Consider the following 27,090-nt stretch of genomic DNA (forward strand, 5'->3'; position numbering starts at 1 on the left):
ATTTTGAGACCTGCTTGGTGCAGTTTACTGAGCAAAGTGCATTGTTGAGTTCAGGTTTGCACCGCTTCTGTGAGCTCTGGGGAGATGCTGAGGGTTGACACAATGATGCAACTTGATGTCCATTAATATTGAGCAAGTTGCTTTTTCTTCTAAAACCCTAGGAACCAATGGCTCCTGCGTTCTTGCCATTAACACTAATGCATTTCGCATTAGTCTGTCACAGTAGGAATCCTTGACTCTCAGGACTAAGAGCAAAACAAAGCCATCAGGTGCTCGCATGTTCCACGCACAACCCCCAAAACATAAACCAGGGATCTAATGCACTGACTGATCTAATGCAAAGATGTCTGCAAATTAATTTCCTTGTTTGTGCAGACTCCCAAGAGAGATTCCTACATACTGAAACCCGTTGCGTTACCTTCCCCGTACCACGGCCTGTGTGTTTGCACCGGCAAGGAAGCCAAAGCAGTAGGGCAACATCTGTTTTTCCAGCAGCTGCTGGCCCCTGGCATTGCAAAATGGTTCTGTTGCTTCATTTTTTTTTTTTTTTTTGTCAGAACTTCCCCCTCCCTGCAACGTTCGTTGTATGAGCGAGCAAACGTGGGTCCTGGAGGAAAAGTACAGCGTGTGCTCTGCGAGCACACTGACAAAAATTGATCTCTGCTTTAATTAAAGCCTCTATTGTAAGTGACCTCGAGTTGCTAATGCATTTTAAAAATGAAGCCTTGCAAGCAGCACATCCGTACACGCCAGTACGGCGGGGTTAGCCGGCGCTGATCTGCGCGGAGAGGGACGCCTGCCTCCCTCGCGCCCGCTCTGCAATATCTGCTGCGTTTCCCGAAACCCCGTCGCCTCCGACACGAACGTCCGTGCGGGCTCGCAGCGGGCTCGCAGCCACGCGCTGGCCGGGTGCGGAGCCGAGGCTTTTCGGCTGCTCACGGGGGCAGTCGCGCTGGCGGTGCCGCGAGCCGCGCCGTTCCCCGCGGGCAGCTTTCCCCGACGCGCAGCCCCCACGGGGCAGCGCGCCGCACCGCGGGCGCCCCCGGCCCCGCTCCCCCAGCGGCCCCGGCAGCCAGCCGTGCCCGGGGAAGGGGTCTGGCGGCGGCGGTGTGCACTTCTCCTGTTCTTAGCTCCCTGTCTCGGCGGTTTTCCGCCTCGTCCCCGCTGCGACCCCGGCAGCCACGGGTAGGCTGCAAGGCCTTTCAGCAGCAGGCACGGCCCGCCGGCCTGCAATGCAGCTGACGCTGGCTTCCGAGGCCTTGGGGAAGAGATTATGTCTTCCAGAGATGAGAACCACCTATTATAAACTTAAAATAGCTGCTTCCTTATGGTATATGCCAACGAGCCCTACTGAAACCCCAGCAGCATGTGAATTTGCATATATTTGCATGCATCTCCATAATTTCCAAATCACCCGTTCGAGCCACAGGGCCTCCGGGGGCTCTGGGCAGGGAAAGGGGACGTATCGCGAAATGCGTTTCGGCACCTCGGTGCTGGCGCTGCCGCCTTCGCAGCGCCGCGCGCCCCGSCTGCACGAGGGGGCTTGCGAGGGGCCGGGGGGCCGCGGCGGCGCTGCCACGGCCGGGCTGGGGTGCGCCGTCAGACGTCGACCTCGCGCTCGTCGTACAGAGGGTTCAGGTAGAAGACCTGGCTGTCTTTGAGAGCCATCTCCTGCCGCGTGTCCTCACCGGAGGCAGCGCCCGGAGGCTCCTGCAGCAGCAAGAGAGGGAAAAGCACCCGCCGGAGACGTGAAGCAAAGCTCGAGCAGCCCCCTCCTCACCGCAGGCCCCGCAGCAGCGCTGAGCTCTGGAGCCGAGGCACTTGCGAGGGGCCAGCCTCGTGTGGCCACCAGAGATGGGGCCGTCACACAAGCTCCTTCCTTGTGAGAAACCCCCGCCCTGGGCACTGCAGCTGCAGCGTGGTGCACCGTGTTTGCAACGCTGCGCATCGCGGGTGCAGTGCTGTGCCTTGGGGGTGCAGTGCTGTGCGTTGGGGGGTGCACTGGTGTGTGTTGGGGGTGCAGTGCTGTGCCTTGGGGGTGCAGTGCTGCGCATCGCAGGTGCACTGGTGTGCGTTGGGGGTGCACTGGTGTGTGTTGGGGGTGCAGTGCTGTGCCTTGGGGGTGCAGTGCTGTGCGTTGGGGGTGCAGTGCTGAGCATCGCGGGTGCAATGGTGTGCGTTGGGTGTGCAATGCTGTGCCTTGGGGGTGCAGTGCTGCTTGCTGCAGGTGAAACATGCTGCATTACAGGTGCAACGCTGTGCACTGCAGGCGCAGTGCTGCATGCTGCAGGTGCAGTGCTGCATTGCAGGTGCAACAGTGCACATCACAGGGGCAGCGCTGAGCGTTACAGGGGCAGCACTGAGCGTTACGGGTGCAGTGCTGAGCACCGTCTCTCTCGAGCAGGGACAGAAACCCGCATCCGGGCAGGAGGGTCCCCGCAGCCCCCGGCAATGGCAGAACCCACGCGGACGGTGACTCACCGTGGTGTCCGTGGGYGCGTTGAACATGGGGTTGTCAAACCCTTTGCCGCTCGCCGGCTCCGGGGACGCCAGGCCCCGCGCTCTGCGCCCAGGCCGGGGCAGCCTGCGGAAGAGATTAGGGGGTCAGCTGCCCGTGTCGCCCTGCGCCCGGGGTACCCGTCCGAGCGGCTCCGCAGCCGAGGTCCCTCTTGGTGCTGACAGCGCCTGTTTCGGAGGCCTGTCCGGCATCCAAACGCGCATCAGCGGGAGATAAATCATCAAGGAGCAATTACGGGGCTGGGAGGTTTATTTAGGAATGAAATGAAGGCGCTGGTTTATTGCTAGGAAACGCTGTGCCGGCGCGGCAGGTGCTGAGGGGTCACGGGCCGCCGCCGGCCCGTCCCTGCGCTGCCCGTTTCCTTTCCGCCACCTGCTTTTTGCCTCTGAGCCGCCCCAACGCGACACCGCGCCGGCAGCCAGCAGGATCTGCGCTGCTCTCTKCGCGGTACTAATGACGACGGCGCTAGCGGAGGGCAGCACTGCCCCTTTTTTTTTTTCTTTTCTTGATGCTTTCCTGACTACGAAGCTGTAGGACAAATATTTTGAGTCATTTCTGTGTATTTTTGTTTAAAAGCAGGCCGTGTCAGTTCTCCATCCCCACGCAGGGCTGCAAACTAAAGGCTACCGGGAGCAGCAGGTTTCCACGGAGCAGCAAGGTCAGCACAGCCCTGCTCCTGCTCCGAGCACAGCACACCGCACAGCGCCAAGCAGCAGGTCCCTCTTGGCTGTGGAGGAAGCTGCATTGCCAGAGTAAGCGTATAAAGCTGCCTTTTCAGTCATCTCGGACCTTCCCACCCTGCCCTGGCTGGATCCTTGATCTAAATGAGCATAGCATGAATCCTGCTCTGGTTTATGCCTGCCTCCAAACAAAACAAGGAACCAGTATCTTCCAGTACAACAGAGGAGTGCCTGGCTACACCCAGAGGTGGCAGGAGGGATGAAGCTGTTGTCCCTGGTGCAAGGCTGGCTGCAAGGCCAGCAGCATTCAGTAACAAGTTGCCCTACRGTAGCAGAAGCTGAGGAGCAGCCCCAGGCTTAGAAGATGCTGACGAGCTGGGGCATTCGCCGCTAGCCTGGGCTGCCCAACTGCATGCTGCAGTGGTTGCCAATATTACCCATACAGTGCCTCCAGGAGYACGTTTCCTACCTTAGCATTCCCTTCCTGTAGAGAAAGAGCATCCCTCCGAGCAGCAGGAGGCAGAAGAGCAGGGTCAAAATTGTCCCTGTTAAGATCTTCCTCAATGGGCTGATTCCTGCTTGCCCGCTGAACATGCTGCCAGTGGCCACCTCCATTTTGCCGCTGGATATGCCAAGTGCTTCACCTGGGAAACGGTGAGAACAAATATTAAGTAAGGTCTGGACAGTGCAACACTCACCCCACCATCCGCACACTGCCCTGATTCATGCACAAGCAGCCATTGCTGCTCCCCTGGTTAAGCTCATTTCCCCAAGGCAAGGAGGAACTAAACAGCTATGTAGCCTCAACCAGGATAATAGTCTTTTACTAACACAGCTTTGTGCCTTGTTCCTCAGTTATGATCTACGCTTCCATCAGCATCTCCCAACTGATATGACTGTATCYACCTCTAGCATTGCAGCTGGAGAGCAGCTTTGCAGAAAAGGACCTGGGRGTCCTGGTGGACAAGGAGTTAACATGGGACCGCAATGAGCTCTCGCGGCAAAACAAGCTATCCTGGGGTGCATGAAGCAGAACATATTGCCAGCAGGTCGAGGGAGGTGATCCTTCTCCTCTGCTCRACACTGGTGAGGCCATATGTGGAGTAGTGTCCAGGATTGGGCTCCCCAGTACAAGAAGGATATGGACATACTGGAGCAAGTCCAGCAAAGGGCCTTAAAGATGATTGAGGGATCAGAGTATMCATCGTACAGGGAGTTGAGACTGTTCAGCCTGGAGAAGAAAAGGCTCAGGGAARGTCTTATCAGTGTGTACAAATATCTGATGRGAGGGTGTAAAGAAGACAGAGCCAGACRCTCTTCAGCAGTGCCCAGTGACAGGAGGAGAGGCAACAGGCACAAAGTAAACATAGGAAATTCCACCTGAACACGAGAAAAATAGTACTTCTTCACAGTAAGAGTGGCTGAGCACTGGAACAGGTTGCCCAGAGAGGTTGTAGAGTCTCCTTCTCTGGAGATATTCGAAATCTGACTGGACACGGTCCTGGGCAACCTGCTCTAGCTGACCCTACCCTGAGCAGGGAGTTGGCCTAGACAATCTCCAGGGGTCCCTGCCAACCTCAGTAATTAAGTCTGCAATTCTGTTCTTCTCACACTGCTGTCCTATTATGATGGTACAACTTCTGGGTAAGCAAAATTTCRCCAACAAAATCTTTAGAAAAGCAGCACACATGCGTTTTAGGAAGGTTTAGAGCTGAGCCAGACTAGACTAGAGAGAGAGGAGGAGAAAGGCAGTGCTTTAAAGCCGTGCACAGCAGATGCCATTTCCAGGCAATCAAGTGTTTTCAACGCAGGGAGCATCGACCGAACAGCCCCTTGATAGCCTGTGATTCCCATCACAGGGCGTTGCTGCTGAAAGAGCAGGGACGCAGGGTTAGCAAATGTGCCATAGCCGACAGGAGCGGGTGAGGAAGAGCTGCTGGTGGGGAGGCAAGGAGCTGCCACCAGCGGTGGGTTAGATGCAGCTGTTGGAGCCCAGGCAAGGAGAAAGGCAGTGTTACCATGCTGTGCGATGTCGCTCATGATGTCTGCAGCCATCTGCTCAGCAACAGTGCCTGTCTGCGACCCAGTCCGGTCATCGATGAGCACCACCTGGATGACAGGCGTGGAGCTTCGCAGTGCGACTCCCAGGAAGGTCTGTGCTTTGTGTACCTTGGATATCGCCATCTGAACTGCAGCGTATTGGGGCTTTTCAAAATGCAAAAGACATGCAAAGAAAGCAGTAGGCAGAGATTAGAGTCACGTCCACAGACAGCCATGATGGATGTACAAATAGGCCCATCCAGARATCTTCAGGTGAAACCCACCGCAGAAGTGCCGTTCCTGTTATTGCATCGCCTTTGGTGTTCCCAAATGCTAGGTTCCCCTCTCCCACCCCGGGAAGCTGTGACGGGCTCCCCTGGCGTGCAGCATCCCCCCAGCACAGGCGAGAGCACCAGGAATGCTCTCCGGCTGATTCCTGCGGGAGCCAGCAGCTCCCACATCCGCGACAGAGACCAGCCAGTCAACCCCCCTGCCTGACCCGCAGCCGAGGGAGCGACTGAGTGCAGCATGCCCCGTAAACTACGTGGTGAGATGCGTGCAGCCGTAAGGAGGGCAGGAAGCTTCCAGCTCCGGACCAACAGAGCAACGTTCAGGTGTTGATCCTGCTGGTGCGAGTCCCGAGCACACCCGCACCCACGGCAGCTCCTGGCCGCGGGCGTCCGGGCACGAGCCGCCTCCCCGCGCCCGCGGGCCCCCGGCCCGCCGACCGGCCGACGTACCAGGCTCAGGAAGGCTCGGACAAGCCTGTCGCGGTATTTCTGCAGGTCAAAGCTGGGAGCGAACTCCAGGTGAACAGTGGCTCCTGCAGCCCGAAAACAGAGAGACGAGACAGAGCGCACGGTCACCCCGCTGGCGCCGGTGGTGGAGCTGCGCCGGCGCCGGTCGCCGTGCTTGCCGGCACGAAGCCCGATGCCGGCTGCCGCCGGAGGCACGCGGGGCTCTGCAGCGCCTCCGGACAACCCGCTCGGCGTAGCGCGAGGAGCGGCGGGCCCGCGGCCGGGTCCGAACGGAGCCCCGGGAGCATCTGCTCCTSCTCGCTGCTCTTTTTATTGACTGGTTTCGGCTGAAAGCTTTTCTTTTCCACCGTATTGCCGAGAGCAGCCTTCTGTTGGAGGCCTTTTCCTGCACGTTCCTGCGGGAAGCTCTGTGTTTATCTGGATTTCAAGGCTGCAAGGCTGCGATTCAGCAGTGCCGCGGTTTCTTTGGGTGTAAAGCACAGAGGAGGGGATGCTCATATTCCCCGTATCGCTGCACTGCAGTCACTGATTCAAGTATTTTCCTTGAGAAAAAGGCAAGTGAACGTTTTTTTGAAATGGGACATTCTYCTAACGGCTTTTAAAGGCTCTGCTTTTATGGGCACATCTGAGAAACGGATAGCGCCGTTTTAATGAATTTGGTACGATAACAGTTAAAATYGTGTAAGAAAAACTCCACTTAACCTCCTAGGTAGATTAATGCATAGGCAGACGCGTGCAGAGGGAATACTGTCAATGTGTCAGTTACAGTTTATTTTAAATATGTATGCTATTTTAAATGAAATAAACTCGCTGCTGGAAAGATGACATTACTGTGAAAAAAACCATGAAAACATTTCCTTTGAGCGTTTGCCATTGCATAAACTCAGCAGAGTCCTATTAGCTTGATGAGTTTTGACATCCTGGCAGGATAAACCRGCGGCAGGGACAAAGGTCCGCAGCTCGGCACCGGCTCCCGGAGCCGTGCTAACGCCTCGGAGGGACGTTCGCTAGCCGGGCGGGTGGACGGGCCCCGGGGGAGCGGTGCTGCGGCACAGCGCTTGGCCTGGGCTCTCCGGGACCCCGGTGGGTCACCCGCGTCCTTGGCCACCTCTCTAAGCGCACGTCCCTTAGCTCCTCCACCGATCGGGAGGGCAGGGGCGCTATTGCCCCCACCCCGGTCCTCTGCACCCATGGTCGCTGGACCTCGGCTCTCCCTGCTGCCAAGCAGCAGCCGCGGCAGCYGGCGGCTTCGGCAAGTCCGCTGCAGGACTCACCCGCGCTCGCGGCTTGCTCCCAGCTCACCAAGCCCCGGGGGGCCGGGCGCAAGCATGCCCGCGCTGGTCGCCCCGCTTGCMCGCCTGCAGCGAGCCCTGCCGCCCCCGAGGGGCTGGGGCTGCCTCCCGCGCCGGGGGCTCTCCTCCGCAGCGGTGTTAAAGCCGGTTCTGCTTTAACACCACTTCTGGGGGAGCAACGTGAAGCGAAGCGAGAGGCGGGGAGCAGCACCCCTCTGCACCCCCCCGCCAGCCCACCAGAGCCTGCAGCCCCCCAGCAGCAGGTCCCCGGTGAAGGGGGAAAGGCGAAGCCCCCCCCACCCCGAGCGCGGGGAAGGGGCGGCGGGGCAGGGCGAGGGGCAGGGGGCCGGGGCGCCGCACTCACCGCAGACCCCGCAGCAGTGGCCCAGGGGCCGCAGCGGGCTCCGGCACGCCGGCGCGGGGCACGGCCTCCCCGCCGCCCCCAGCAGCGCCGCGCAGATGCGGTGGCCATCCTAAAGCAGAGCGGGGGCAGTGTCAGCCCCCCCGGGACCCGCCGGCGGGCCGGGTGCCCCCGTGCCGAGCCCCGGGGACACCCCCCCCCCGAAGCTCCCGGGTTTGGGGCGGCGGGCTCACCTGGGCGTTCCCGCAGACGCAGCCGGACTTATCCGGGCACCCGGCGCCCGACACCTGGAACGTGCCGTTCCCGTGAAACTGCAGCGGCGCGGAGGGGCCCCGCAGGTAGGCGGCCAGGGCCGCGGTGCTGCCGAACGTCTGCCCGGGGGGAGAGCGACACGAGCGGGCGCGCGTTCGCAGCGAGGCCGGGGCGGTTTCGCCGGCCGGCGAGCCCCGACGCGCTCCTGCACGCTCCCCCCTTCTTGGCTTTTGCGTGGGGCCAACGGGGAAGATTTTTCCGATATAAAACGGGAGAAGGACCACAAAGACACATCACTAGGAGCAATAACGGCAGCAGACTTGGGGGGGGGGCGTCTTGTTTTCCCTCTTTCTGCTGGACCAGAGAATTCAATTTATCAGCTCTTAGTTACAGGAGAAAAAGGCTGGACCCGAGATGCTTTCCTTCGAGCTGGGGAGCGTGTCCGTGCACCCGGGGCTAGCGAACGGCTGTGGAAGGCTCCCGCCCGCGCAGCCGCCGGCGATCCCCTGKCCCGCCGGCTGCCGGGGCAGCGTGGCCCTGCTCTGACGCGGCCGGAGGATTTCGCACGCCCTCGGGGTTGGGGGGGGGGACAGCCCACCCACGGCACGGAGCGGGCTGCTCCCTYGGGAAGCCTGGACCCCAGCACGGCTACGGTGCCAGCCCCGCTTTTGGGCCTGCCAGTGCCTGAGACAGTCCCAAAGGGATGGGGAGGCTCGAGCTGCCCGGAGCAGCCCTCGGCCACCCCCGTTTCTGCCTGCCCCAGCCAGGTCCACCCCACCGTGGTGCAGGCACAGCGCTCCCACGGCTTGGTGCCTCAGAAAAACCTCCGTGCAAGGCTCCGAAGAGCTTTTTCCCACCCTGGAGAGGAGCCTGGCACCCGGTGCCCGGTCTGCGGGGCTCGTGGGTGTGAACCCGCTGGGTTCCCGCGCTCCCTCTCCCTGTGACCTACTTTGGGGGCCGCGGCGAGGAGGCGTGAGCCGAGCACGCCGCCGGGTTTCTCAGCCGCCCCGCGTTACCTGACCCATGAGAGAGATGCTCCGGAGATGAATCATGCCCTGCGATGAGTCGACGTTTACCCGGAAGGAGGTTTCGGGCTGAAAGATAACATCGTCGTACTGGCATGGGACGCGCTCCTCATCCACGGCGAAGATGTGCCCGCCGCCCGGCTGGGCGGCCGTCTGCCACAGCGCCGGGTCGAACCACGCGAGCCCCTCGGCGTCCCCGAACCTGGCGGTCGAGCCTGCCGAGAGCGGCGAGAGCGGTGAGCGCGACCCAGCTCAGCAGCGTGGCGCGACGMCCGCCTCGCAGCCCAGCCCTCCCCAACAGCTGGATTTTTACTGATTAATATCGATTTTACCATTTACCAATTTTTTTACCAATATCATATGGCTTTTTGTCGACTGTTTTTTTTTTATATTCATATTTTTTATTTATTTTTAATAGTTTATTTTTAATCTATCCGTGAAAATGCTCACGGGAGCATCCCAGGGTGGGAAGCTAAAGCCGTGTGCAAACGGGAGAGGGCTTCCCAAGCACGTCCGAAACAGGTCAAACAGATCCAGTGGGGAAAAATGACAGTGATGGAGGATTTTTGGTAGCGACCCTGAACAGCCAGAGGCTGCAGTCCCTCCTCCAGACAGACCCACTGGTGCCTTTACTTTCCTAGCCCTGCTCCTTCCAGTTTCCCAGGCGCTTTTGCCCGGGGCAACCCACGTTGATCCTCGTTGCGGTTCAGAGCTGCCCGCTGGGGCCCCAGTGCACACGCGGCTCTTCCTCACGCTCCAYTTTTTGAGTCTAGTTGCTTTTCTGCAGCTGAACTAAAGAGTCGCTTGCCACTGAAAGTATTATTTATCTCTTTTAAATACCAAAAATACCTCTCCCTCGCAAACAGCTTTCAAGCTAATAACAGGCACCGATAAAACGAAGCTGCTACCTCAGTCATTGCAAATCTCAGTTTGAGACTAGCAGGAGGCTGAATGATGTGTTAGCGCTGAAATGCCTTTACGCAAATACTGGCTGGGCCAAAGGCCAACTTTCTGAAATGGCTGTGGTTCAGCTCTCTGAGGCCTGGGTGTGTAATTCATAACCAGTTTTCTTTAGAAATACTATGGCAAAGAAAATGAGGACTTTGATGTGGCTACGTGCTTAATAGACAGGGTAAAATGCAAACAATATTTACCTCTGCTACAACTTCAAAGACTTCCCTGGTATAATTATTTTTTTAGAAGACAGGTGATCTGGCAGAAAGAGACAAATCTGATGCAAGGGAGGTCATCAAAGAAAGGTAGATATTAAAAGAGGAGTGATTCGCTTTACTCTGAGGTGGGATAGCAAAGACCTTTGTAGAAGCGTTTGTGCTGAATTTGCATGATTAAGGGCTGATTGAGTGACTAGTCGGGGCACAAAATACCTGAGTCACATCCTGGATCCCAGCTGCCGTCAAAAGCTGCAAATCCTGCCCCAGATGCCAGGATGAATTCTCCGTTCAGTGGAAGGTACTAGACAAAGGGATTCAAAACATCACTGCGCGCTCCCGCTGCCAGCCACCCAGGCTCGTAATCAAATAACCATGGTAATTATTCAGATGTCTATTATCCTCACCGTCTCCCAGGCACTTTACAATCAGCAGGAGTTACCCTCACTGTGCCCGGTGCAATGGGAAAGCATCATCTCCTTTTCTTTACAGAGGGGGACGCTGTGATGTGGAAAGGCAGTTTCACTTCATCTTACAGTAACACAAAATCATGATGAGTTTAGGGAAAAAAGAACAAGACAAAGCAAAAATAAACCCTTTCAACAGCTTCTTAGGTATATAGGCTCCCAGCCATCTCTGAAATGGACCTAGGATGCCACCAGCAGAGAGCCAGGTCCCCTCCATCCCCAGGCAAGGCTGGGGCTGAGGCTGCACCAACTTGCACTTTGCTAGCATAGACCAACATGAATGTGTTTATTGAATGATGGGTCCTTATAAATCTGTCCTAGCTTGTCCCATTGACACTTGGAAATAGCTTTAACCGAGGACACCACCATGCCATTCAGCATGTCTCACCATGTTGACATCCGTCTGCCACACCCACTTACACGCAGCACATGAGATGATTAAAAAAAATAATACACAGGGTCAACCAAAGCTTGACGAGAGGTCAGCTAATGAATTTGCCCTTGGAGCGAGCTAAGGAAAACACACAGTGGCATCTAACTAGCTGCACTGCCATAGCTAGAGCTGCTCTGTAAGACATCACCACCAGGTAGGCAGAGTCCATGTCTGCCTGGCTTGAGCCAGGCAAAGCATCTGCTCATGGCCACATGGGCAAATCCTGCCTAGCTCAAGGTGCACAGCACTCCAGCATGCTCTGCATCTGGGGATCATCCCACTGAAGAGCTCTAGCTGGCCAGGTCACCAGCCAGTATTGCTGACTCCAGGACACATTTTAGCAAACAACCGAGTTGAGAAACTCATTTATAACACATGGCTTGTTCAGTCCGGTTCATCTTATTTTCCGTTTACAAATTGCTCAAGAAAATGTTGGGTTTTCCCCTGTATTTTCATGTKTCAAGGAATGAGTAATGTTCAAGGCTCTGTTCTCCTCTAATTTAGTCTATCCAGGGTTTTTTAGCATCAGTCTTCAGAGAGTAGCTGGAAGCTCGCCAGGACTGCATTTTGCCCACACATGGGGTCCTGTGGGCAGGGAGAAGTGTTAGGTTGGATTTTAACATTTTGTCTACCTGATCAGTCTTCAAATGTACATATAGATAAGCAAGACTTAAGGAATGACTATCACACATGAGTTGTGAGAGCTCTCTGTCCTTACGGTAATCATGCCTGAGGATGCGCCAGTCCATACGGGGACCACCTGTGTCGGCGTGTTCATYGAGGCAAAAAGCTCCTCACTCTCAAGCTGCAAGCAGCTGTTTCATACGCTTTGTGACTTGACGTTGCAGTGCTTTGAAGTCCATAGCCCAGATCATCCTTTTGCTTCACAAACCGTGAGAAGCCAGAGCAGAGAGCAGCTGCCACAGAGAAGAGCTCACATTGCTCTTAGGTACCACCTGTTTCAGATCCAGGAGCATTGCACTTCACTCTGGTCTAGAYAAAAGGTGATGAAGAGTAGAATAAGTGAGGCCAGGGCACCATCTGCCCCCAGGGAATGTAGTCTCCCCACTAACCAGAGGTGAAGTGCCTAACTGGAAACCACACCATCATATTCAACAAAATTCTCTCTCGAGTAAGGAAAATTCTTCCCAGGCTGAAGCATTAAAAGAGGCTGAAAGGTCTGTTAGGATAACAATGTCAAAGTATTCTTTATCTGCAGATATAAAAGCAATATCTAGTAACATGATGAGGCTCAGGACTTGGCCTGCTTTGAGTGAGGCAAGATTTATGTTACCAGTTCCATTTACAAGGTCCTTCACTTCAGAGATGTTCCTGCTTGTGCTTCTCCAAGCCCATCTGGGATCAGGCTGCTGGACACTTTGGGATAGTCAACTAATGCCAAGTACCCAGGGYGGATACGATCAGGGCTGCCAGCCAGCTGAGTCTGGCTAGGTAGACCCTTCCTCCCAAGGCTTGCTTCGCCTGCTCAGGCAGGAGCAGTGCCAGGCCCTCATAGCTGTCTCTCTCACCAGCCATTGGGGATTGGACTCTCAGTTTGCTGGGTTGCCACCCTGGCCAAGTTTGTGGAGCATCACCGGCCTAAGCAGGAAGGATAGCCAGCTGGCTGTAGGCTGATGGGTACCAGCTGAGCTCTTCAAGATAGGTTTTTTGACTGGATATATTTGATGCTTTTTGCCATCATACACTACCAGATCTTCACTGCAGCCAATTCTGGGCACTCAGGCCCACAGTTGAAGAGATCTTTGTGAGAGAGGAAGAACAAGCAGACAGCAGTTGCTGGTGGTAGGGATGAGTGACATACCAGGTCCATGACTTAGCTAGTCCTGCTATCTTTTCCCAGCCTTTGGAAGTTGGCTTTCATGAGTACTGTGGCTGGATCAAGACCTCTGGGTTGGTAAATCCCTGCCCTCTTCTCTGGCTGAATGAGCTCTCGTTCACCAGTAGATTTTCCAAACACATTGACTGAGGTTGCATATCTGAGCTTCCCAAACCCCTTAAGGTGGTCACAAGTGATGCAATGAGCTTTTCTATCCAGCAGGTTGTTTGTTCAGAGCTTAAAAAATCAACTAGAGGGGGGAAAATGCCACAAAGATTATACCTAGACAAACAGGTACCTATGCTTGTAAACTGCTTCACTCACCCTTCTCCAGGAAGCAATGCAAAAGCRTTTTGTGCATGCATTATAAGCAAGGAAAAACTGGTAAGAATTCACACTTGCTCACATGGCTTAGAAAGAAAGTTATAGTGATCTAGCTGAGTTCAGTGGGGGGACACTGGGGGTGAAGTAAGCTTTGTTGATTAAAGATGAACACACACAAAAAAAAATATGCAAAAGCCAGTCCAATGACCAACCACATCCTTATGTGCCTATGAGGGACTAGAGGTGAGATATTGCTGTAGAGAGGGACCTGGATGGGATCACAGCAGATGCAGGGTTAGCAGCACTCATGGCCAGTAGGGAGAAGCAGACTAAAAGGTCTCTTAGCCTCTCTCTGAATCTGCCCCACATCTTCAATGCTGATGTTGCCAGCTTGCTGGGATCTGGATCCACTGTCTGGAGAAGATGTAGCTTCTCCAGCTAACGCTGAAGATCCTTCTCCACCACAGAGGTCTACAACCTAGGCTGGCTGGAGTTTTCAAACCCAAAGAAAGATGTCCACATCCCCCCTGCAGTGAAAGCGTGGTGGGGAAAGGAGAGGCCCCAGCACACACACCATCCCAGTTATTGACCAGTTCACATTGAGCTCTAGACCAGACACACATGACAGGGACTGCCCCAAACACATGTACACACGTTCGCTGGAAGTAAAACTGCAAGTGTGCAAGCTAGCATAAGGAATCACCGAATCTGCAGAAGATGAAATGCAAGAGCTGCTCGGCAGGAGTTTCTGAGGAAGGCCTCCCCCGTGCCAGCATCCACAGCTAAACTCCCAGCCCACAGAGACCTACTTTACATTCACCACCAGGCCCCACAGGCAGGCAGTGGTATCGCTTGCTGGTCTGAAACAGAGCTGAACAAGTTCTCCCCAAGATGCATGCCCCTGGCCAGCGTTTCAGAAGCAGCTCAGTTGCCCAGCGGGTATTAGTTTGTAAATAATTTGCACTGTTTTTTTTTCTTAACATAGCAGAGACTTAAGCATCACGGCTCACTGCAGAGGACAAATGGAGACTCTGGTTGGGAAAGTGGCTTTCTGCAATTGGTAGTTTAGTATAGAAATCACATATAGGCTGGGACACTTTCCAAGAACATTTTGAACTGAGCAATGACATATACCAAAGGACCAGTGCCAAAAAGCTGGCAGTTTCATCTGCTTTCTCTTACTCCTGCCAACCTGTACTCCAGGGTCATTAATACAGTGAGCTACTTAGAGTCCCATTAGTCATTTCCCATCCCTGATACTGGTAAATGACTTATCTCCTTGGTCTTCATTAGCAAATGTAATGACAACTGAAACACGCTCACACTTTTTCTCACTAAAGCCAGCAAAAAAAAAAAAAAAAAAAAGAAAGAAAAGAAAAAAAGAAAGACCACGTGCAGCTCTCAGCCCATAGCTTGGGCTGCGCAGTCCAAGAAGTCCCGAGACGTTCACAACTGAAAACAAAGAAACTGCCTTTCTGAAATAAAAAGGAAGAAGAGAGGAAGGAGTGACTGGCAGGGTAAGACCTAACTTCTGAGTTTACAGTTCTTTCCTGTTTAATAACCTGCAGCTCTTCCTACCTAACGACTAAGGCCTGCGAAGGCGGCTTTGGAAATGCGGGACTTTCAGCCGGCCTCTGGCACCTCCCCGCTCTGCCTGGTCAGCGAGTGCCGGCCGGAGGCGAGCGACGGCAGCGTGATCGGCACGTCATGTCCATCATCCGTGCTGGATCGGAGGGGTTTKTTTTCCCTCTCTTGGCCACCGAGGGCACGTGCAGTAACCCACCCCAGTCACTGAAACTGGAGGAAGCAGGTTCCTGTCTCGGCCGTCAAATCCCTCCTTTGCTGGGGCAGCTCCAGCCTGGAGCAGAAATCCTTCTGCTCAGCGGCCTCCGGCACAGCCTCTCGGACCCGCGGGGGCAGCCGGGCTCATCCCCAGGCAGCACGCGCGACCAGCCGGGAAGGCCGGCCGCCCCGCCGGCTCCGGGCGCGCCGAGGAGGGCGACCCGCTGCCGAAATGGGCCCTGTCCGCCCCATGGCTCTCCTGCCCGGGCCTTTGAGACGTGCACGGCAGGCGATCGGGCAAGGGAGCAGCGTGCCGGTGGGACACGGCTTTGCCGTCGTCCCCTGCAAGCTAACGAGGCGCTTGGCTGCAGGTAGGATAATCTGGCAGCAGTGCAGCTGCGCTCTCATTAGTGCAGGATCAGGTTCCTCCGCTGCGTCTACTCACCACTTTTTGCCTTGCATTTTGAAGCGGGGGCCCCTGCACCTGCTCCCTGCAGCACCGTGTCTAAGTTGGTCTTGGCACTGCAACCCCCTAGAGCCGCGTGTAGCCCGTCGTATCGGCTCTCCAAAACGCAGCGTGGTGCTGCAGGAGCGACCGAGGCCGCGCGCTCGGAGCGGGGCTGGCCAGCCCCTCTGCAGCCGGGCGGAAGCAGCAGGAACGTGCCCCTTTCCTACTGCCCATGTCCAGCTCCGCTCTGGCATTTCTCTCCTGATCCACGACTCCGCTTGTGTCAAAACGGTCTGCTGGTTTTGTGATGGGAAGCAAAATCCAAGCACGTTTTAGTCTGGTTCTAGCAAATGCAAGTTACCCAGGCTTGACTGCCCGCTCCAGCTGTTCTGCAGAGCCATGATAAACTAAGAAAACAACAACATTTCCTAGCCTCAGGGAAAAAGAGAGCGAAGACCTTGCCAAGCCCACACCAACATTAGCAGACTTCCAGCCTTCCCCCCGCCCAGGGGCCCACGCTCCTGCCCCAGGCCCTGACAGTCCCTCACCCCTGAGGCTAAAAGCAGGATGCAAAGGCAGTTGGGCCTGGAAGCCGCACAGACTGCAGGCCAGCGCGGCGTAGATGTGTCCCGGGCTCGTTTCTCTCACTGCGGTCACTGTCCCGTTCACTAGGTGACAAACRTGTGCAGTAGTGGAGGCAGGTCCCGGGAGCACGGCCACGGCGCGAGACAGCAGCCAGGCTTAGCCTGGCGGGAGGCGAAGGCGACACTGGGGCAGCGCACGTCAGCACGAGGGACTGCGTCTCCGTGACCAAAGCCATCTCTAGAGGGCACCTGAGATGCAGGTGTGTCCTGCATCACCTAGGAAGAGAGCGTAGAGACGCGGTTCCCGTGCGGAGGAGCCAGCRTGCCGGATAGCAGCCCCTGTGGGAGCACAGTACGGGAAATCAAACTAAGGCACTAGAGTTACAGATGCAGAACCCAAACAGAGGTTTAAACCTATTTGCTAAATCGACTTAAGATTGGTCCAATTCATTTTTCTGAACTTCCCACTGCGAACAAGGTCACACCGAGCGCTCCGGGGCTGAGCATGGCTGCAAAGAGCGCAGAGGCACGGTCCCCAGCGTGGAGGGAAGGCAGCCTCTGCACCGAACTGCCGCAAGGGAAGACCTGCCGCCAGCATCCGCTCCCGTGCCTTGGAACAGCTTGCGAGACCCTGGGATCCTGGCAAACCGGTCTGGTCATTACAGGCTTTAAAAATTTCTCCTGCTGGAAACTAGACTACAAGGAACAAATGTGCTGGGGGAGGTGTTATCCTCGATAACTGCAAAAGGCAGTTTTATTGCACTCCTCTCTCAGACAAGCCTTCAGTGGGAATGTTGCCAGCAAAAAGTCTGCAGGATTTGGGCTTATAATTATGTGCTGTCACACAAACAAACCCGCATACACACACTCCCATGAAATTTTTACCTTTACTTCAGAAAAAGGAAAAAATAACCCCTTTCCTTGGTGTCTTGTTAACCTGAATTCCCTGCTATTTTGCAGGCTGGGGGAGGGGAGCGCCTGTGCCTGAGACAAGTGTAAACCAGTGCAATTCATTAGCGCCGGCGCCCCTGGAGAGCAATTGGCATTTCGAGATCAATCTCTGCCAGGAGCCGGGTAGGAGCATCCTGCAGCAAAGCCGAGCACATTCTACCCTCACAATTAGGCAGCTAAAAATATAACGCTGGTGAAGACGAGGCCCTCGGCAGACCCCAGCGGCCCGCAGGCGCCTGAACCTTGCCGGAGGCTTGCTGCCCCGCGCGGGGCTGAGCCGGGATCAGGCGGCGGCGGCGGCGGGGAGCTGCGGCGGGATGCAGGGCGCCCTGCACGTGCAGCTGGGCTCTGCAGGAGCGCGGGRGCGGCGGCGCCAGCCCGGTGCCGGGGTCGCTGTGGCCGCTCCGGAAGCACGGAGCCAGGGGAGGCAACCCGCGTGCATCGGCCGGCGCTGCTGCAGCCCTCCCGGCTTGCATCGGCAGAGCCGTTTCGGCGATGCCCCCAGCCGCCGGCCCCGGTGCGAGGTCCTCCTGCCCCGCTCCGTCCCGCGCGGCTGCTCCYGAGCGGCGGTGCCCCAGAGGGGACCGGCCTGCCCCAGGCCGCCTCGGCGCGGGAACCGGAGGGGTCTGGGGCGAGAGGGGCCGGAGGGGGGGCAGAGCCGCCGCGGGCACCGCTGCAGGCGCATCCTGCTGCCCGCTCGCCTCTGCTCCCCCGCCCGCTCGTCCAGCTCCGGGCGACAGCTTCCTTCGTTAGCRTCGCCCCTCTGCTCCGGGGATCGGAGCTGCCAGCGCTGCTGCCTTCCCGCGGGAGCAAAGCTCCTCTGCCTTTCCRGAGCCGAGCAGCTGGACGGTCTCCATGGACCAATTAGTCACTGGCCTCGGAGCTGCAAAGGACAGCGAGGGGCGCCGCGGAGCCCTAGGGCAGCTTAGCCAGCAGGGAGCACATCGGCAGCTGCAAAAGCCGGGGCAGCACCTCCTTCTGCCTGGGGAGCTAAGATTAAGAGTGTTTGTAGCTATTTATCCATGCAGAGGGTTACTAGAGGCTGGCAGTAACGGAGAGGCCCCAGGACAGCGGGGTGTCCCCAGGGGGAGCAGCAGCGGGAAGGTCTGGGGGCGACAGGAGGAGACCATCAAACACAGAGGTTCGACCAGCCTGTCCTCGGCTTGCAGGGGCCATGTCCACACCGCTGGATAAAACACACCCGGGCCAGCGCCCCRACCCTGATCAGACAAGCCCGTTGTGCCCACGTGGCTCAACTCAACTCCTGTCCCCCCCCCAAATTACAGATAACGTCGCCCCGGCCCGTGGGAAAGTGCTGGCCTGCACACCAGAGGAAAGAAGAAACCTGGGAAGCAGCTGAACCACGGGCTGCCACGGAGGTCCACGGGACTTGGAGCCGCAGGGGCCGGACCACGGTCCTGAGCGGGGCTGCCTCTGCGGCAGGGGTCTCCGCAGCGGGCGCCGGGGCGCTGCGCATCTTAGGCTTTTTGCAGATTTACCCTGAGGCTCCGCTGGAAGCCTGCTAAATACTTATCGGCTTCCTTAGGCAGCTAAATACCATAGAAAATCTAGCCAAATAGTGACGGTTATGCTTCAAAGTCACTTACACCTAAGCTGGATTTGGATTTAGTGCGTAGCTGAATTAGAGACCTGCTTTAAACCACTTTTTTTAGACTAAATAACCACCGAATTGGACAATAAATGAGTCTGGAAGTGGGAAAGCATGGGGAGGATTAAGCTCTAAAAACAACTCTGGCCTCATCCTGAGAAATAGGCTCCCAGGTGCTCCGCTACGGCCATGCCGGACGGAGGGCGATGGGAGCTGCTGGGCTTCAAACCCGCAGAGCCGAGCACTTCCAGAGCAAGAAGCAGAGCAGTCCTTAGGTCCTGCGTAAGGAAAGCCGCCGCGCCAAAGCGGGAGAAGCCGAGCCCGCGATCCCGGCGGCACGCAGCCGTCGGCTGCTGCTGCCGCCCCTTCTTCGGAAGTGTAAGTGGGAGCTGGGTTCCCGTGGGGGAGCCGGAGCAGCGTAGGTAGGAGTCTGCTCCAGGGAGGCGCTGAGCTGGAGACTTCCAAACAGCACCGAGCGAGGAACTGGATAGTGCATTTTTTTTTAATGCCATGGGGATAAAATCACTTCCTACTTCTTAGATCCCATCTGATGCACGTTTTTTTCTCCCTCCCTCCAGGCTGCAAGCGGCTGCCRTGTGGGCTGAACACTGTCTTCTGCGGGATCTGCTCTAAGTCAAGCTCAGGGCAGCGAAAACAGACGGCGACGGCCACAATCTCACTGCGAGCTCCCAGCATGGTCCACGCACACGCACGTGTGAGCAGTGCCGAGCCATGCTTGCGATGCCTGCGTGGTGCCCGCCGCGCTCATCCCCTGCCTTCTCCACCAGAGAGGCCTCAGCAGCTCGCAAGAATTATGTTCTTTCCCACTTAGCATCACCCAAGTGAAATCCTGCTCCAGCACCRTTCTCAGAAACTCCCGGACAGTCTGGCCTGAGAATTTCACGGGCTTCCCCCACGCACAGCAAACTCCCACTTTCTCCTTCAAAAGTTGGCCTGACAAAAAAAATTCAACCAAAACAGAAACTAAAAAATGATTTTCTTATAATGATAACCTGCTCCCAGCCCCGACTTTGCTTTCGTTTATATACACACACRTATATGCACAGAAATAGCAGTGGGAATGCAGCAAAACCAACCTGTCTGGAAGTACAAACACGGATATTTTGAAGTCCCAGTACACCTGCACTCTGCCCCATCGCCATGCACAGCGAACACCCCAGGCCACGCCGGCTCGGGCGGCCCGTTTCGGTCCCTGGGCCYGTACATAAACGCATACAGGACTGCACGTGCGCACGCCCCGGCGACGGCCCCGCGAGGCAGAGGAGGGCCGGGGGAGGCCGAAGGACGGGCTCCCCGCGGCAGCAGGCACTGYCCGCCCGCAAGCTCCTCGCCAGCTGCGCATTTTGTCCTCTGATCCTGCAGCCAGCAGCAGCCTCCCTTTATTTATTTTCTTTTTTTGACCAAAGACTGCATAGCATCTCCATGGCGACTCGAAAGCTTAATGAATTCCTGCTGGTTTAAGTGATTAATTCTCCGGACAGCTGAGACCAAGCCCAGGTGCTTGGCTTCGGGGCGGGCGGCTGCCGGGCGCCCGCACGGAGCCCCTGCTTCGCCCCCCGCGCCGCCGGTCGGAGCGCGGGGCCAGCCTCGGGGCTTCCCAGGCTTGGCTTTTGCAAGGCTAAGGCTACAACGAGCAACGCCGCTTCGCAGTTATGCGCTTTGCAGGCCTCCGATGAAAGCACTTGAGAAATATTATACATCCATCTGCAAGTAAAATAAAACCTACCAGAGTGATATTTTGCTCTTTTCTTCTCTAGGTAAATTCCACATCATTCATTACATGGTGTTTGTACGTATTTCCCGAGTATATTCTTTCCTTTGAAAATTCATATTTAAAATGCCATGAAAATAAAGCAACTCCTCCCAATATTTGTAGAGGAGTTAAATGTGGCACCGGGCGCTATTAAAGCATCAAATCTATTAGCGGCGGAGACAACCCGAACAAACCAGACCACATAAATCTCCGGGGCTTGCTGGGATTTAATGGCTGAGAAAAGAGGAAAGGCACCACGGCCAGGCTGCAGCCTCCCTCCGACCCCAAACCGGCGGCCCGGCCCGGCCCGGCCCGGCGACGCGAGCAGCTCCCGGCCGGCGCAGTAGGAAGCTCCAGGGCCAGATCCCACCACGTGGCCCGGGCGCCTCAACGGTGGGCAAGGCCCCCCACCCTGGGGTGCTTTTTCCGTGAAGAAACCCTCTTTGCTCCAAAATAAAGCCGAGGCCACGCCGCCCACGAGCTTTTAACGCTGTCTCCCCGGCAGAGCCTTTGGATTTTGTAAAAACAAGCAAACCCTCCCCGGTTCGCTGGCGGCTCCCGGCGCGGRCGGGCTCCTGGCGCCCGGGCCAGGCTTGGCCCTGCAGCCCGCTCCGGTCCCCGATTCCAGCACGCCGCTTCCGCAGCGCTGGGCACGTCACACCGCACCTGCCCCGGCGAGGCCGAAGAAAAGGGTAAAAAGCAACAGCGTTTGGAAAGAAAATTTCTTGAGCTATGCTTTAGGGTTTCCCAAAACAGTTTGTTTTCATTTAAAAATATTTTTATGTCAGCTTCACTCAGCTTCTGCCTGGGGCGAGTCCCTGTTCTGCCACGATTTGGTGCTTCCTAAACAGACTACTGCAAAGGTTTCAGCCCCATGGAGCTGATATTTTTTTCTTTCCTCTTGGGAGGAAAAAAAAAACAAATTTCTTCCAACAGAAATTGTCTTTAAAACAAAAACTAAGAAGAAAAGATAATCACAGAAGGGGATTTTTTGGCTCCACGWCTGATTTCCATAATTTCCACAAGAACACGGACCAACATGGGCTGCTGTAAATCTTGTTTCACACCCCAGCTGAGGCTTCTCTGCAAGTCAGACTGGACTAAGGAGCAAAATGTCCAAGTCCCATGTGGGAGGGAGGTTTCCGGTACCGCCGCGTTGCGACCCCGCGTTAACTGTGCTCCCCTCCCAGCCCGCCCTGTGCGCCAGTGCCCAGCCTTACCATGTCCTTCACGGGGTGGGGAGACCTGACAAACACGGAGATGGCCTGCAAGAAAAGCGAAAAAAAAGGCCTCAGGGCATTTTCCATGAGCAGGTGAGGAATTTTTCCAAATGTTATATTTTGGGGGTTAAAAAAAAAAAAAAGAGCCACAGGTACCTTGTCCCTCTCAAAGTGAATCACATCGCTGGCACACGGGACTCTGCCTTCCTCCCAGTTGGCAGCAGTTTCGAAGTTGGTGTTTGGAAGCCACTCTTTGTACACAGCGACCGCAGCAGCTGGGAGAGGCAAGGAAACCCGCCGTAACGCAACGCTCCTCGAGCGCCGGCACCGCGTGCGCCAGGCCCACGCGGAGCACCGCGTCCCGTGCGTCTCCTGCGGCCACCGGACCGGTGGGGGTTTTACAGCCGCTGCAGCCTAGACCTGCATGGCCACGGGACACCCCCCTGCCGCGCCAGCTGGACGAGGCGGCCGCCGCGCAGGGAGTCTCTGCAGCCCGCTCCCGTGGCTGTTTCGGTGCGCTCTTTCACACAGCCCGCCAAGTCGTGCAACAGGTCGGCTGCGCCTCGCCGGGCCAGGCGAAATGCAGCGCCCACGGCTCGCAGGCGCGCGTGGGCATTCACAGCGCTTCACGCGTCCCGTTCGTCCCGACGTCCTCCCCAGTGCCTCACTCCTGCTCCTTCCCGCTCTCTGCGGGCAGACGTGGCGAGGGCCCCTTGCTGGGACACGCTGCAGAGTCACTTGRCCTGTTTAGGTCAGATCTGGGGATTTTCTGCCTAGAAACAGCCTCCGTGCATTTCCAGTTCAGCAGAGTCCCAGTCCTCCCCCTCCTCCCAGGGCCTCCCTCTGCAAGGGATTTTTTGGTTTAGGTGATATTTTTATCCCACCCAGGTGGAAAGATGAGTACGGGACCAATACTTCACAGGGAGAGACAAGGCAGCAAAGGCCTGCAGGCAATGGACAAGAATAACGTACAACCAGATACCTAAGCTTTAAGTTCAGTGGTTTCTTCTGAGCTTGGGACCTCAGTACACTAGACACTAACGAATGATGCAGAGAGCCTCTCATCCTTGGTGTTTCTAATCGGAATGAAGTGAGCCAACAGGGCCATGAGGATGAGATAAGAGGAGAAAAGGGTTTGCCCAGAGCACCTGAAGCGAGTCCTGCATGTGTAGCACAGTAAGTTGGCTGGTTTCATGCAGGTGTGTTCGAGAGTAGGAATATTGTGGTCTCCACTGCCTGAGGCAGCACTGTGTTGGTTGACTCCCTGTGCACATCCTTTCCTCTTCCCTACAAACCCACTAGCAGCATGCTGGAAACTTCTTCGCAGAGGGAGTTAAGAAAGAGAGGAAGGGGTTGGCTGGGGAGATGGAGATGTCCTCACCAGCCATGGCAGTGGGGCTCTCTGAGGCCATGACAGTGCGTTGGTGGCATCTGCTTGTAATTCCCAGCAGCAATGGCCCCACTTACTCAGGGAATCTGCCATCGCTGAGGTTAGTTCCCACTCTAACCTTTTCTATTTGCACAAGAGCTTCTGAAACATGCATCACCAAGCCTGACATTTCCCAGGCTTGACTTCCACTTGAAGATGAATCTCAAGTGGCCTGAATTAAATGGCTTCAGGCAAGTGAGTTATGAGAGAGGAAAGAAAAAATAAGAATCTTTGCTGTTAATATGGTTCATCTTTTCCTTCTGGAAAAAAAAAGAAAAAGAAAAAGAAAGCACAGCAAAATACAAAGCTGGTTTGGGAGGGGATGGGGTAGTGGATGGGGAGGAGTGTAGCTTCAGCGCTGGAGATAGTTGGTGCTCCAGTGGGAGAAGGCAGGGAGAGCAGAGGTGGCGACAGGGGCAGGAAGAGCCACAGGGAGATCCCACCTTGCCTTCTCCCAACCACCCCACAGCCCTTCACCATCCCTGCCCTCCTCACTAGGGAAGTCGTCTCCAGTCGGGCTGCCACTGACTTTCACTAGTGAGGAAAGAAAGTGGCAGGAGAAGAGAAAAGGCAGGCATGAGCGGGCCTGAATGGCTATGGGTGGCAGAAGAAGTTGCAAAGGAGAAAGTCAAAGCTGCTAGTGTAAATGTCGGGAAGGAGGTTGGACTCGTGTGCACTAAGCAGGCTTTGTGGAGGCTTTATCAGCAAGTAATGATCTCCTTTGGAGCCTAATTGCACATTTGTGCTGTCTGACTCTGCCAGGGGCACTGCTGAGACAATTTTTTGTAAATAGTCATGTCCAGACTAAGAGGAAATGATGTATTTTTAACCTGAGCCCTATGTATGAACAGGCGCCGGAGCTGAGGTGTGCAGCAGTAGGTTCGAGAGGAGCGACGTTGATGAGGAGCAAAGGGGCTTCCTCAGCCGGGCTGGAAACTCATCTGTCAAACCTGCTGAACRCAAGGTCTTGTGGAGGACGGGAGCCCACAAAATGGCTGAAAAACCTTTTGCTAATAGCAGTTAAAGATTAGAGCAGAATCAAAGCTTTCTTCATTTGTCACTCACTAAAAAAAAAGACCTTGCTGTTCTTTGATGTATGGCTTTCACCAAGTAAAGCAATGCACAACCCACCTGGGGACCCGGCTCTGCACTGCCCAGCCTCCCCAACCCCCTTCAGCGCTGACGTTCATCCACTCTGAGGCTGAATAGCCAAACTGAGGCTATTCCCAGGGAAAGGCCTGATCCAGCGGGATCCTTCACTTTGGCCTGACACTATGCACACAATCTCCCTGAGCTCAACTGCGGGCAACTTCCAGTTCCCTTGTGGCTGAGCCATTAATTAGAGCAAACCCCCCTCCCTCCCCACATCTACTTTAAAGCTCTTTGAGAGGGAAAAGGACCCTGACAGGGTCCTGATGAGGATCAGACCCGAGGAGCTGCTTTTGGAGTTAAGGATGGCTGCAGCCACAAAAAGCTCGCTGCCTGGGAGACAAAAAAATCTTAAAGCCAAAGCCCTGGCATATTAATTGCAAGTTGTTCTGCCCACGCTACGGTTGACTGGTGTCCTTCCAGCAGCTGAAAGCTGGGGAAAGGAGAGGTTAAAGCTCCAGCCGAAAGGCTCAGCGGCCGCTTTCTGCACATGCGTCACGTCCCCGCCGGTTACCCGCGGCRGCTGCACGGCACGTTGTCGCATGTGCGGGCATGCACAGCAGAGAGGGCTCTGCGCCCCGGCTCGGCTCGGCCGGCATCGGCGCAGCGCGGCCGTGCACGGCGGCCGGGGGCTCCAGCACCAAGGAGGTTAATCTGCTGGTGCCGAAGCTGTGCAAAGGTTTTTTTTCGTGTGCAGCTGTACTGATGCATTCCTGCACCTTCTACATCCCTGGAAATATCAGCGTGCTATTTAATCAGCCTTGTCTCCGGGGAATCGCAGTCCTTGAACATCAAAGCTACATTCATATTCAATAGAAAATGGATCCTGYGGTGCAGAGCTTCTGGCTTCAAATAAGAGCAGAAAAGCCTGAGAGGCAGAGATGCAGCAAGTGTGATACATAAATCAYAGGCTGAGCACCCAAGCCCGTTCTCTTTCCTTCTCTCTGTCCACTTGGAAATGTATTTTTCCATTTGCATTACAAATACACTTTAAGTGACAGAGCCTCCAGTTCTGCTCTGAAATGGGTTGCCCRAAGTGCACCTGAGACAGCTAAGTCATTGCCCGGCCACCCATGTTCTCCGTTGCCGTTGGGCCCTGGGTGTACTCACCAAGGAGCTGCAGGCATCCGASGAAGAAAAACGGGCTCTTCATTTTGCAGCCTGCTGCCAGCACTCGCCCTCACAGCCTCAGCCCCGGCCGGACCTTGGACTGCCTGGAGGCACGTGACGGGCTCAGCCCTGGGCCGTCTGCAGGGAGAGGACTAAACCAGCACTGGGAYGTGGGCTTCCCCGGTGGGAGCCAGAGCCTGGAGCAACCCAGAAGCCAGTTTGCCGTTAGCTCTTTTCTCAAGCTCTCCAGTTTCTTGGCATCTGTGCGCAGCTTGAGAAAGCCATTGGGGAATGAGACAGGGAAAATGAGATTCGTGGGACTTTCCYGCAGCAGCCCCTGTTCACCAGATTAGTGAGTGAACCCATTCACACCTTAGTTCCTCCCTTGGTCRGTTTGGGGGCCTGCTGGAGGGTGGCGAGAGCAAACACACCACGTTCAAGTCCAACACGAYTGCTGCGTGCCGCTCTCCCCTGCAGCACGCCCGCGACCTTTTCGTCGCTAGTAGGGGTCTCGGTGCATTTTCAATTAGCAGCTTCCGGCGACGACTTGCAGTTGCCATCCCGGCTCTTCGCTCCAGCCCTGGCGCGGCAGGGGGGAGAGGAGCAGCTTTCGCCTCCCGGCCACCGGCTCTGGGGGAGCCACCGCGGATGCAGGCACAAGGAGGCAGGTGCTCCTGCCCCCCGTGCATGCACACTGGTATGCTCACATGCACTCGGGTGCATTCGCGTGTGCACACRTCTGTGCACACACACACATACACACACATATGGGCTGGCTTCCCACAGCCCCTGCATGTTGCCAGCTGGTGCCCACCAGCCTCACGACGGGACGCTCCTGATTTGTTTCCTGGGGGAGGTGGACCTTGGGAAAAGGCCAGACCAGCATATCCCATACACGGCTGCCAAACGGCCCATGAGACACGTAGCGGTGGATCTCCACAAGGGAAGTGGGGATGAATGTAAAGTAAGGCACAGGGGGAGAGTAATTGTAATTTCATGTATAAAACCATGGGCTTGGAGCTGACCACGCGGCTCRGGAGTGAGATGACAGAGGAGGGTTGTAGACAGCTCAGTGAGAATAAGCTGCTGGAGCTCAGGAGCAGCCAAAAATCATGATCAAGTGTCAGGAAAGGGGAGGAAAGGGACCAAAACCAAAGCAGAAGCCATCACCATGAAGCTGTACAAACACGTGGTACCTGCCTGCTGCAAGAGCTTCCTGGAGCCTGGGAGGAGGCCAGAGAAGTGCTTGGAAAGGACGTGAGGAGGCAACGGGCTGAGCAGAGAGCAGGGAGCAGTGGGGAGAGCACGGGGGTGGCACCCCGTTCCCAGGAGTGYCCCGGCTCGGCCCTGGGCATCCCACCCCACAGCAGAAGGAGAGATGTGGCTCCTGCCCCATCCTTTCCCGTGCCAGGACGTGCAGCCCCGCGCTGGCCRAGAGGAAAGTCTCATCGGCAGCGGCTCCCTGCCTGGATACAAGTCAAAATTGAGTCAGCATTTTCCAGGCAGGGAGCTGGCTTCCAAGCGATGTCCTGGAGGTGAAAGGCTCCCTCTCTCATTACCACTTGCAAATCCCACCCTGGGGACTCTCTGGCTGAAGGCTGGCTGCAGTGAAAACGCCCATGTTTTAATAGGCAAGGAGAGCTGAGGAGGATACGAGGACGCTCAGCGACAGAAGCCTGAAGATCAGCGTGGGCACTGGCTGTCCCAGCACGGGTTTGACTTACCTCCTCACCATCTTCTGTGATAATAATATTAGGCCCTGTGGCCTCAAACAGAGATGAATCGGAGCAGACGCTTCAACCCACCCAAGCGCAGAAGCTCTCACCCTGCAGGGTGCCAGCCAGCTGCACAGGACATGGACTTCTGACCACATCGCGG

The 27,090-nt window shown here is 56.2% G+C and overlaps 1 protein-coding gene across 1 annotated transcript; it reads right to left on the reverse strand.

The window, feature by feature from the left end:
* Positions 1-1,599: 1,599 nt before the first annotated feature.
* Positions 1,600-24,646, reverse strand: AMN (amnion associated transmembrane protein). Its single transcript, XM_085317625.1, has 12 exons — positions 24,505-24,646; positions 21,681-21,799; positions 21,525-21,569; positions 10,312-10,399; positions 8,918-9,141; positions 7,883-8,020; positions 7,653-7,761; positions 5,979-6,061; positions 5,217-5,403; positions 3,668-3,842; positions 2,482-2,584; positions 1,600-1,710 (listed from the first exon to the last, which is right to left on the reverse strand). The coding sequence occupies exons 1-12, from the start codon at positions 24,644-24,646 to the stop codon at positions 1,600-1,602; spliced, it is 1,524 nt and encodes a 507-aa protein (XP_085173751.1).
* Between the last annotated feature and the right edge of the window lie 2,444 nt (positions 24,647-27,090).

This window comes from Rhea americana, unplaced genomic scaffold (assembly GCF_003343005.1).
Source record: "Rhea americana isolate MKP2758 unplaced genomic scaffold, rheAme1 scaffold_5, whole genome shotgun sequence".
Taxonomy (NCBI): Eukaryota; Metazoa; Chordata; class Aves; order Rheiformes; family Rheidae; genus Rhea; species Rhea americana.